Source organism: Oryza glaberrima, chromosome 8, assembly GCF_000147395.1.
Source record: "Oryza glaberrima chromosome 8, OglaRS2, whole genome shotgun sequence".
In the NCBI taxonomy this organism is placed as follows: Eukaryota; Viridiplantae; Streptophyta; class Magnoliopsida; order Poales; family Poaceae; genus Oryza; species Oryza glaberrima.
The window spans coordinates 3,187,642-3,200,610 of NC_068333.1; the positions used below are offsets into that span (position 1 = coordinate 3,187,642).

General features: G+C 44.3%; 1 protein-coding gene and 1 pseudogene across 1 annotated transcript; both read left to right on the forward strand.

Annotated features, from left to right (window-relative positions):
* Nucleotides 1-593: 593 nt before the first annotated feature.
* On the forward strand, nucleotides 594-2,554 carry LOC127781251 (uncharacterized). Its single transcript, XM_052308181.1, has 3 exons — nucleotides 594-1,280; nucleotides 1,433-1,712; nucleotides 2,514-2,554. The coding sequence occupies exons 1-3, from the start codon at nucleotides 594-596 to the stop codon at nucleotides 2,552-2,554; spliced, it is 1,008 nt and encodes a 335-aa protein (XP_052164141.1).
* A 9,037-nt stretch (nucleotides 2,555-11,591) lies between these two features.
* On the forward strand, nucleotides 11,592-12,862 carry LOC127782136 (uncharacterized; annotated as a pseudogene).
* The last annotated feature ends 107 nt before the right edge of the window (nucleotides 12,863-12,969 follow it).

Consider the following 12,969-nt stretch of genomic DNA (forward strand, 5'->3'; position numbering starts at 1 on the left):
GATTAAGATGACAATTAGTAATGCCAAATGTTTTGAATTCTGAAGAGTCATGACAGTAACTGAATCTCCTGAAGTTTGGAGATGCTACATTACTTGTTATGGTGAGTCGGTGATTGTCTACCCTAGACCAAATTTTAGATCAAAAAGTAAAAAAAATATGACAAGAGAGTTCTCTAGAAGCGAACAAAAGACTGATTACTTCCTCCTTTCAAAACAGACTGATGTATTTTTTTAAGGGCCAAGTTTGCTATATTGCGTTTTATCTTGAGCGATTTGTATGGTGGTGACCTTTTTTTTTCTTTGAAACACTGCAGCTGAATGCAGAGGCAGTGTGACTTCAGAGTTCATACATTTTTGAAACCGAACAGAGTCGTTTTGATTTCAGCAGCGATCAGAACAAGTTCAGAAACTCGTTTTTTTCTTAAAAATTTTGCAGAGTCTACTCAATCCTGAATCGGCGCTCCCTCATTTGAGCAAATTCGACATTTTGCACGGGCCCATCCGTCATTGACTACGGTTGACCACATTTGACCAGGGGACCCACCTGTCAGAGAGCGACCTGCGTCTCCCTCCTCTCCTCTCGACGCTTTCAAATGCAGCACCGCCTCGCCTCTGTCGCAGTCTCGCCTTCCTCGCCACGCCACGCCACGCCGCGCCACGCCTCGCCACGCCACGCCGAGAAGCCGAGGAGTAGCAAGCCACTCGCCACCGCGAACGCATCGCCGGTGTACCATCCGCGCCGGGCCGCGATGCAGGTTTTCCATGGTGTGCAGTTCGTGCGGCTGCGGAACTTGTGGGAGGAGACGTACATCACCGCCGACGAGGACGGGAGGTCGGTCTACCACTACGACCCAGGCCGCCGCCCCTCGCACGAGGCGATCTGGGCGGTGCAGTTGGCCGTCGCCGGGGAGCCCCCGACGCAGTACGTGCTCCTCCGCGGCGCCTACGGCCGCTACCTCGGTGCCCCGGACGCCGTCGAGCGCCCCTGGCCGCTCTCCTGCTTCTGTCCCGCCCCCGTCGTCGGCCAGCGCGACTTCGACCAGCCGGTGGTCGACGCCATCATGTGGCGGGCCGTCAGGAGGACCGGCCACGTCGTCTGCCTGCACGACAAGTCCGGCCGCTACCTGCGCGGCAAACTGATGAGTACCCTGGTTTGCGGTGGCCGCCCCAGCCTCACCGTCGGCGATGGCCGCCTCAGCGACGACGAGAAGGAGTTGCGGTGGGAGGTGCGTCCCGTCCTCCCGAGTCCAGGCAGGCCGGAGCTCCCGATCGCCACTGAGGTGAGCTCCTCCGATCCTCTCCCCTCTCTTCTAGAGATTCTACAACTTGTTTGCGTCATCGTTCTTCGTTCTGCTACAATCTGTTATGCTGATTGGGTGGGAGATCATCCGTGAATTGATCAAATTCCTTGTGCTATCTTGATTTTGTGCAGGCCGACTTGGCTGAGCTCTTCGTCAAGATATGCTTCCCCCCGCGGCGGCGGGAGATCCAGTTCGTGGCGCCCGACGGCGACGGCAACATCGTCTGGGATTCGTTTCAGTACCAAGGGAGGTCGGTGCAGCTCCTGAGAAACGAGCTCGAGAACCGTGTGGGCTACGCCATCACGGTGTGCGTCCGCGCCGGCCGCCATGGGCGGCTCACCCCGCTGCTCATCAACCTGCCTCACAGCCGGGAGACCCTGCACATCGTCTCTCTCAGGCGCAACAGCGAAGGTAAGCAGCCTAGCTTCGATTTCGATATGTATGTTCCTGAATTTTCTGAACATAGTTTATGTTGTTCTGAATGGCATATATCTCCTTTTCTGGTCCTTTTGGTTATCTCAGCACCGTAGATTTTTCCAGTTCTCAGTGCACTGTTTGTGGAAAATGCAGTCATGTTTTTACTTGCTAAGTTAGGAGTTTTCTGAAGAACATTGTAGTAGAACAGCAGAAGTGAACATTGCAGTAGGAATTGTCTTTACTTGCTGACAAATGTGAGGAATTTTCTGTTGATGGAATGCAAGTCAGGCATCACAAGAAAATTGTATGCAATTGGTGTACTATGTTTTCTTGGGAATAGGATTTTATCTGAATATGTAGATAAGAAGAATTAGTAGTAGGCAGTAGCTAAATGGTATGTTAATATTGTGTGATCTGTCCTAGAACTATTGTTGTGGTGGGTCTGTCACCTAAAATGGATTGTCTGAAACCATTTCGAGTTCTTATTATCTGCATATATAGAATGGATGCTAATTTCACTTTGTTCTGATTATTATCATACCAGTGTTCAGTGTGAAATTCGGCATCCTAGTATTATCTTAATTTGCAGAGTTTGCTTGCAACAGCAGATGGTCTGCATATATGAAGGATGATAGTTTCAATTTGTTATGAAAATGATCGTCCAGTGCTTAGTGCGAAAGACGGGAACTCCGAGTAGTATCTAATTTGCAGAATTGCTTGCACTGTTTTTTTTACTTGCAAGAGTAGTACTGTTTGGGCACTGTCTAACTGCATATTTCTCTGCTATGGCTGCAGCGGATCATCGGTTGACATTCCCAGATCCGGATGCATCGTGACGTAGGAGATATAGGCATCGGAGGAGGGATTGATTCAGTGAATCCTTTCATGCTGAATTTCTGACAGGCTCAGGGAAATCGAGGGAAGATCAGTGTGTTGGTTTTAGAGGCATAGAGTAGAATTTTCAGTCGATGCCGGAAATGCAGTTTTATGTTGCTCTCAGCTGTAGAATGACAGAAAAAAACTGAAATTCTCAGGGTGTACAATGGGTGTTTTTTTTACATGGTTTACGTACTTTGGAAACCCGATAAAAGTGAAACAGGTTTTTTTGACGAAAATATTGGTTTTGGTGACAATTAGTCTTCATGCCTAGTACGGATTGATGACAAGAATGTGTGCAATACTACTATGTATTACAGTTCATGCTAAACTAGGTAGAAATATGAACATCGTTCTGAATTCTGATGAGTAATGCTGTAATGGCATGCCCCTGTCCAGTGTGCTTAACGAAAATATCTAGGAACTTTGACGGTGCTAGTTTGCAGACGCTGCGTCCTATGCTGAATCTGTTAGTTCCAAAAGTTAAGAATCTGCGTCCATGGAACCTTCCTAACTCTGTAAATTCACTTCTTTGAAAACAACTGGACAGATTCTAATTTCACTCTGTAAATTCACTTCTGACAAAAATATTGATTAAGGTGACACTTAGTAATGTCAGATGTTCTGAATTCTAAAGAGTCATGACAGCAACTGAATATCTTGAAGTTTAGTAATGTCAGATGTGGAATCTAGTTAGGTAAGTAGCTGCTTTTACTTGTTACGGTGATTATCTACCCTAAACCAATTGTTAGATCAAAAAGTGAAGAACACATGACTCAGCGAGTCTAGGATAGTTCACTATTGACATGCAGACCGATAGCTTGACATTATTAAAGAGAGTATATTGCGTTTTATCTTGAGCGATTTGTATGATGGTGATCAATTTTTTTTTTTTGAAACATTGCAGCATGCAGACACAGTGTGACTTCAGAGTTCAGATTCTTTTGAAACTGGAGAGATTCATCTTGATTGCAGCAGCGATCTGAACAGGTTCAGAAACTCGTTTGCATGAATTTTGCAGGGTCGCCCCCAAGTTTACGTGGCCACGGTGCCCACGGGCCCACCCGTCATTGATAAGGTTGACCACAGTTGATCAGAGGGCCCGCCTGTCCGTTCAATAATGTGGATTCTGTAGTTTTCAGTACTGTAAATTGTTCAGTACTTTGGTATTTTGTGTTTCTTGAAGATAGTTTTATCTGAATGTTGTGGAAATTTGGAGATGATGATCTGAATATTGTAGATAGGGAAAACCAGTAGTAGCTGAATGGTATGTTAATACTGCTTGTCCCTGTTCTACGACACCTTAAAATGGATGGTCTGAAACCAGTTCAAGCCTATATCCAACTTGTTCAGCACTATTTAAACTTGCCTCTGTTATTACTTGTGCCTAATTGCATGATTTCTTTGCTATTGCTGCAGCTGACGATCAGTTGCTATTCCCAAATCTGAATGCATTGTTGTTACTTTCCTCGGTTACCTCTCACATCTCCGGCAGCTCTTCTTCCGACAGAGGATATGCAGTTTCAGGCTCCAATGGTCTCAGATTGCCACTGATCACACTGAGGCCCAATGAAACTGCTCCGCAGAGCTCGACGCCTCACAATGCTTATACCCTTCCTTTGACGGCGAGTGGCACCGCAGCCACAGCAAAGGTACAGTCCCGCTGAACAATCTGCTCTTTCTGTCTTTCATACTTTCCAATGGCATATGGTGTAACAAAAGCATAGTTTGGTTGCAGTTGTCCTGCTGAAAAATCATGTTATTTCATACTAGTATTGCAAGATTTTAATAGCCTGGTTTTGGAGATCCAATTTGTTGCATATATCTCCTGCTAGCTTGCACTTTATTAGAGTAATATGTTTTCTTGTTTTAACTTTCCACTGCCAAAAGAACTCAAAAGTAGCAGTTCACAATAAAGATGACCATAATTATGGAGATCAATTTTTCCCCTCAGGGGAACATCCCTTAGTTTTGTGCATCTTGCCTAAAATGTTATAAAATAAATTTGGTAACAATATGTGATATACTCTCTCCGCCCCAAAATATAAGCATTTTTGGCACCGATACGGCCTCCGAGATGCTACTTTGACAAATAATATCTATAAAAATAAGATGTTTTAAATAAAAAGAGTGTCATATTATGATAGTTTGTTTAACGATAAATCTAACATCAATTTTACATGATTGATCCTTTTTGTTTTGCTATTAATAGTCAAAGTTAAAAATGTTTGACTTGTCACTATTCTAAAAATGCTTATATTTTGGGACGGATGTAGTATCACACTGCAACCGTGCAAGTTTAAATTTGACCTAGACAATTAGAAAAAAAACAACAAATTTAATTATAAATAACACGTATCCGGAGTCAAATTTATTATTTTTGTTTCTACTTGTATAGGTTGAATTTGATCTTAAATGTGTGTGGAGTGATAGATATATTACATATATCTATCTCATCATTTATTTTGAAGACATTTTAAGGGAAATGGAAAAAAGAAGATGTAGCGTTCCTTTCTCCATATAAATACAACGAGCCTGTACTGCTACATTTTTTTTTTGTGTTAGTTTCATCTCAAGAAATTTAGTATGTTTTGTCTTGTGAAAAGAATATACTCCAGTTTTGTGCCTTAAGCAACGCTCTGTTATTATAACAATCCACAACTATATATATATATATATCTATAATATTAATGTCTATACACAGGCGGACGAAGAGATTTGGAACAAAAGGCAAATCGGCTACGTCTACATCCTCAGCACCTCTTTGGCAGTTCTGTTTCTTGCCCAACCTTTTCTGCCGGCTGGTTATGACGGCTGGATGCTCGCCGCATTTGCATCTGTTTGGGGTCTGGGTAATGTAGGCCTTCCCTGTGGCATGTTCGGTGAGAGGATTGGCAAGAGCTTCAGTCGGCATGTGGGTCATATTCTCTACATGACATTCTCAGCGCTGGTGATTTATGGCATATATCTACTGGCTGTACATGCTGATCCGACTCATTCAGCTTCAGTTCCAGCTCTAGCGCTGCCGTCATTGGGGTTGACATGGGAAGGAGTGTTCGGTCTTATTGGTGTTCTAGTTTCATTTGGACATCTATTCTTTTGGGTAAAGGTACGATAAACTGCTCGATCGGTTACCTGTTCTTGCGTTATTAACAGTATATAGTCCTTGCAATAATTAATTTGGCATTCTTAATTTGCAGTGCTGCTACACTGGTGTTGACCGTGACCGGGAGGCATAGTCTCACGTTAGCAATTTGGCCTGTTTGGTTGGCTACCTGAGTGATGTGCCTAAGAAAACTACATGCCTAAGAGGCATTAGCTATCCTGTTAAAACTTGCCTGATGAGGCTAGCCTGAGCAAATGTTGTTTGGTTAGTAGCCTAAGCCTGAGGAAACTAAATTGAGATTAGATGGTTCATAATTACATGGTTAAGGTAGATATTATTTAAATAAAACGGTATCTCATATCCTAATCTATCGCATATAAGCAAATGTTGTATTTTCGGTTCGTTTGCACCAACCAAGATTCAACAATAAAATATTCCAATACCTTTTGCATGCACAGTCGTGGGCCCGTGACAGGACAAGCTTGATTAGCGCGTTTTGTGTAACTAGCCTGAGCCAGGCGCTCGTTTTTGGTGGCCTGAGCCAGGCTAATGAACCTATCAGGTTTTTCAGGTCAGGTAGGGAATGAAACCATCAGACCACCAACCAAACAACACAGGATATCCCTCAGGGACATATCAGGCCAGGCTCTTTTGGCTCAGGGCTACAACCAAACAGCCCGACATGTGTTTCCTGTCCAGATTCTTGCCTGACATGTGTTACAAATTAGCACTTGACGGCCCGATTGGTCAATTGGTCATCATCCCTGTGGGATATATTACCTTTTACTAGTATATACTATATATGAGATTCACTAGCTATGCACTGTAGTATCACAATGTCTGTCAGGTGTTTTTCACTTTTCACCCCATCTTTACCTGACGCCTGGAAATTCCAACACACTATCTGATATAAGATGAGCAGAGGTAGAGCTAGCTAGCTGACAACCAGAGAAAAACACCCCGGGAAGTTGTCTAACTCGAACCTGATATGATTTCTTTTGCTCGTGCCGCATCCGAAACCTACACGTATATACGTACGTACGTACGTACGTGCACACGGCCTCAACATAACGCGCATAGCTAGTTTAGCTGTATTGATTGTCGATCGAATCGCCAATTCGCCATGGGGGAGGAGAAGAAGAAGGAGGAGGAGGAGGAGAAGGCCGCGGCGGCGGAGGGCGCCGATCTCCTGTGCAGCTTGCTGGAACAAGGGCGGCTGGCCTCGCCGGCGCGGCCGCCGGCGGCACAGCCTTCAGATCATCCGATGATCGAGAGAGATATATGGAATCCTACCGGTGCCCCTGCTGGCATCAGAGCACTTGTGGTCAGTACCCCTCTCTGTACGACTGCACATAATGACATACACAAGTTCGACCAAAGCCTTCTATTTTTTTTTATGCTGCCTTCGTTCTGAAAATATAAGTAATTTAAGGTGGATGTAACTTATCTTAGAACTACGAGTTCTTGTTCAGATTCATAGTCACATACACCAAAAAAGTTTTATATTTTAGGATGGAGGAAGTACATTTTAGTTTTATATTTTAGGATGGAGGAAGTACATTTTTAGAGGCAATCGAGCCTTCTATCGTTTTTCTTTTCTATTTTCTTAAACGATTATATAGTAGATGCACTCTAGTACAGCCTTTGAGTGCGAAAGCACTAATACGCGACTAGTCGCGCGCGTTCCTTCCCGCACGACTAGCCATGTGGCGCGCGCGGAGAGGGGACGGCGGACTGCGCGTGGAGGAGTTAGGTAGCATTGGTTTTTTTTCCGGTTTTCCCTTTTTTCCGTTCGTTTCGTTGGTTTTTTTTCCGGTTTTCTCGTTTTATTCGTTAGTTTCTGCCGTTCTTCTGTTTTTTTTGTCCGGTTTTCTCGTTTTTCTACGTTGGTTTCTTCCGTCTTTGTTCGGTTTTTTCTCTCCTTTTTCGGTTTTTTAGTAGCAAGTTTGTATATGCACGTGTACAAAGTTTGTATGTAATGTATATATTTTTACGTACGTATATAAAGACATGTACAAAGTTTGTAAACGCATATACAAACTTTATATACGCACGTATACCAAGTTTGTATATGTACGTGTATAAAGTTTATATACATGTATATATTTTTACATACATATACAAAGTTTGTATACTCCCGTATACAAAGTCTGTATATGTCGTGTATAAAGTTTATATATATGTATATTTTTTACGCACGTATACAAAGTTTTTTTTATACGCATGTATACAAAGTTTACATACATATAAATGTACATATATATATATATATTATATACGTATGTTTATACATGTGTATATACACACTATACATAGTGTAATACAAAGTTTACACTACATATGTATATAAATACTATACACAGTATAGTAGTATAAAAAGCGAGGATGATAAGGTGTTAGTAGTATATAGGAGGGACTTAAGGGGCTGGACTGACCACGCGCCTACGGCCGTGCGCGATCAGTCGCTAATCAGCTCTCCCCCTTTGAGTGTGTGTATAGATGGCCATAGGGCCCGAGGCCTATGGCCTGGCTCGAAGCATGCAATTTTGGCCCAGCCCAAGCATGACATGGCCTGACAGCTGGGTTGTGCCTAGGCTGCACCCTCGGCATGGTGGCCGGCCCAGCACAGCTTGATCAAATAAAAAAATATAGGGATGCAAAGACTTAAATAATCGTACAAGGCAAGGCTCAAGACAAGATGTATACAAAATAGACTTACTTTCCAGCCATTTAAACACAACCCACAGAGTTGAGGGACCAAAAATAGACTTTTTCTGTGAGGAAACATGATGAGCCATTGTGCCTTCGGGCCGGCCCGAGTAGTATTGGGCCGTGTATGCCGCCCGTGGGCTAGCACGGCATGGCCCGGTGTGTCGGTCGGGCCATGCCGGCCCGACTAGCCTCGGCCCAGGCATGGCCGGGCTTGGGTCGTGCCGTGCCGGACGGTCCAGATGGCCATCTATAAGTTATGTGGCTTTAAATCGTACTCCATCAGTTTGTTTCAAGTAAAATCATCATTGACTTTGACCAAGTTTATAAAAAGAATTATCAATATTTTTCAAAAAAATAAATATACTATAAAAATATATTTAATTATGGGTTTAGTGAAATTAATTTGGTGTTGTAGATATTGTTATATATTTTTTTCTGTTTCTATAAATGGTTTGATCAAGGACAAACCTATACTTATAATAATTTAGAGCATTAAAGCTATACCATTGAAAGTTCATATCTGTATATTTTGTCTCGTTGTCTTATCAGCTACTATTGTTTACATTCGTTATATATTCAACTAACCATTAGTTCTTATTTTAACTCTTCTTCATATATATTGCAGTGGTTCGCGAACACTGTTGCACTCTTGTTGCTTGCTTTCTTTGTTGTCCCGTTAGTTCCACGGTGCAACAGTATCGAGGGGGTATTTGCCATCGTTTTCTGTTTGGTCATCCTTCTTGGGCTACCTGTCATGGGTCATTGTACGCTAAAGCCTAAAAGAGATCCACGAAGAAATGAAGGCTAGAGAGGGAGGCCGATAATAATTAGAGTCCTATTTGTGATCAATCTAGCCCTTTTACATTTTCTCTCCTTTTTTTTTGAATGGTAAAAAACATGAATTCTTTTACTTGTTGTGCATAATAAAATTTTCAGTTTGATATAGGGATAATAGCTAATAATGTTTTGCTATAGGATCAAATTTTGTCCCTGATATGACATATTGTCCAACCGAGCATTTGAAATTAATTTACCACTAGCAAAATATCTGTGTGTTGCACGAAAGAGAGATATTGCAATGATGTCAGATGATAAAACGCGTGTGATGGAAAGAAAAGGTAAGGAAGTTGAGCAAAGGGTAAAGCGTTGTTAGAGCAAAGGGCAATAGCAGACTATTAGCCGGCTACAAACATATTTTAATGAGATAAAAGATGAGAGAGAAGAGCAGCGGGCTACAGATCTGTAGCCAGCTGCAACACGGACTCTAAGACGTATTGTGTGTATGATAGGTAGGACCATATATTAATAGTGTAGTAAGCAACTATTATATGAATTGACTATAGATGAATTAGAGTCAGTAGTGGGCTATACTGTTAAACTTGCTCTTAGAAGACAGAAGGGTGACGCGGCATTGTGCAAAGTGCAACGAGGGGTTATTGTCGGATATCGGAGAAAGACACGGAACATCGGTCAAACCTAACCATTTCTCTTCCTCCACATGTTGTCGGTGAGCGGTGACTGGGAGGAGGAAGGAGGCGCTCATCGGTGTTGATGTCGACAACATCAGCATGGCGCATGGCCTCCCGAGGCAGGCGCCAGTCACTCAGTCACTCTGCGGATAAATGGGTCTCACATATTTTTTTTTAATTCTAACACCACATAACGCGAGTTCGTCTTGGTCCAGGTCTAGAACTATCTTCAACGGTTTGTGTAGCCATAAATTCCATTTAATGATTTGTGTTGACTTTGTATACTATTCCATTGTAGTTGTAAATACACGATCTTTTCGTAGATCCATTGTAATCTTGAAATTCTAGAAAAATGGAAACAACAACTTTAGTCACCATCTCCATATCTGGTTTACTTATAACCTTTACTGGGTATGCCTTATATACCGCGTTTGGGCAACCCTCTCAACAATTAAGAGATCCATTCGAAGAACACGGGGACTAATTGAAGTAAGAAGTCTCCCAGATGGGGAGACTTCTTACTTCAATTAAATTATTTCACTTTTTTAGTCGGAACCTTAGGTGGTTCTCGGAAGAAGATAGCGTAAAAAATTATCCCTAAAGTCGAAACTAAAAGGAACGTATAAACCAATGCTTCCATAAATTCGATCGTGGTTTATTTACAATTATAACTTCCACACCTATTCATTTTTCATTTGGGATCATTTCTCGTATAAAAAAGGAAAAAGAGTCAAAGAAGGGATGGGAGATGTTTCCCATGTCAAATCAAAAAAGAGAGGTGAAAAACGTGAGTCGAAGATCAAGTCAACACCACTACATATGCGCCACGTCAGTGAAACTATCGTGGGAGTCAAATTGCACCGATTTTAATAGTTGAGAGGTGGAGATATCCGGTATCCTATTTCACAGATACGAATCAAATTTATCATCGGACTCGACGATGGGCTGAACATTTTACCAAAAGAGCAAATTAAGACTACAACAACGTTTGTTTAAGGGACTAGCTAAAAAACTGTCGAGTGTTTTTTGAGGGGAAAACTTTCAAATCTAACTATAGTATATAATTTCACTAGAACTATACTATAATAATAATAACTTGTATATATGTATTAAAATAATATATGCAACTTTATATCCAATTTATATAGAGATAACAATGTAGTTATAGTGTAGTTATACTGTAGTTACAATGTAATTACAATGTAATTATAGTGTAACTACAATGTAACTTGAACAAATCTACCATAAACATACGATGATGGGACTAACTTGTGAAAAGAGGGTTTAGATCCGATTGTAAAATATCTCAACACAAATCTTAGAGCGGAATCGACGGTAAAAAAATTAATATAGCAGTTCCGTTGTTTAATGGAGTTGGGAACCTTCCTCCCACGGAAAACAAGCAAACTTATTAGCACATGATTAATACAGTATTTAAAAATAGATTAGTATAATTTTTTTAATAACTTTTCAATAACAATTTTTCTTACGAAAAATTGGAGAGTATGAGTTGGGAAAGGAAAGGAAAGATCACAACCATGCCAGATAATTATTCAGTCTCTGACACTGCGATGGGCTGAACAGTTCGATCTCCGACTCGGCCGTTTTATCATCGCAAATCGCAGTCGCAAAGCAGAGCAAGAAAAAAAAAATCCGCCAATTCATCCGTTTCCAGTAGGGCTCCCGGCCGCCTCCGGCAGATCCGCCGCCATGGAGGAAGAAACCGCCGTCGCAGACTGGTCGGCGCTGCCGGACGACGTCGTCATCACCGTAATGGGGTATTTGGCCGACCCCGACGACCTCGTCCGCTCCGGCGCCGTCTGCTCCACCTGGCGCGCCGCGTACGCCACGTTCCGGCGACTCCGCCTGCCGTCCACGACGGCACGGCCGCCGTGGTTGCTCTACTCCTGCGACGCCTACGGCCCCGCCGCCGCCGCGCTCTACTGCCCCGCCACCGGCAAGTCCCTCCGTGTCCCGCTCCCGGCCGCCCTGCTCGATGGACGGCCCGTGATCGGCGCGTCGCAGGGGTGGCTGGTCACCGTCGACGAGGCGCCCAACCTCCATCTCGTTCTCGTCAACCCTCTCACCGGCGCCATGGCGACCCTCCCGCCCATCACCAGCCTCCACAACGTCGAGAGGTTCACGAGCAGAAAGGGCAAGACGAGGTACAGGGTGTACGACGACATGGCATACAACGAGGCGTCCCTTGTGTACTCGCCGGCGCAGGCGAGGGAATGGGCGTACCACCAGGTGGTCCTCTCGTGCAGCCCCGCCGAGGGGAGCGCCTGCGTCGCGCTCCTCCTGCACCGGCCCGACGGCGATGAGCGGTGGACGCCCGTCGCGTACCCGGGACAGGCGTGCTCCACCGCCTGTCGCCACGCCATCTACGACGACGCCGACGGCCTCTTCTACACGTTGCGGTTCGATGGCTCCATCTACGCTATCGACGTCCCACGCGCCGCATCCGCGTCGTCGTCGCCGCCGCCGCCGCCGGCGACGAGAGAGGTCATGCGGGGCGTCACGGACCTGGACAACGGCAGCAAGTACCTCGTCCGGGCGCGCCATGTTCCGAAGATCTCCTGCAGGTTTGGAGGTTCGACTACGCCGACGGCGACGACGTCGAAGACGAGGAAGCCGGACTCTTCACCAGACAATTGCAGATCTTCAAGGTCGACGGCGGTGAGCAGAAGCTCGTGGAGGCGTCGGCGGCGAGCTTGGAGGATCATGTCCTCTTCCTCGGCTACGAGTTCTCGGCGTGCTTCCCGGCTGAGCACTTCCCGGCGTTGAAGCCCGGATGCGCTTACCTCGCCGACGACCACGAACTCGTCAGCATGAGAAAGCATTGCCGGCGAGACATTGGCAGATGGGACATGAAGAGAGGTCAGATGGAAAGGCTCTCCGGCGAAGATGACGTGGCGGCGCCGTCGCAGCCTTGGCTCAACTGGCCAACTCCTGTCTAGATCACGCCAACATTCTACTAGCGCATCTCGTGCCTTCAGCTATAGCACCACACATTTTATTTATTTTTTTTGACGCATTTATTTATTTATTTATTTTGTCAATATGAATTATTGTCCTCTTGATTTCT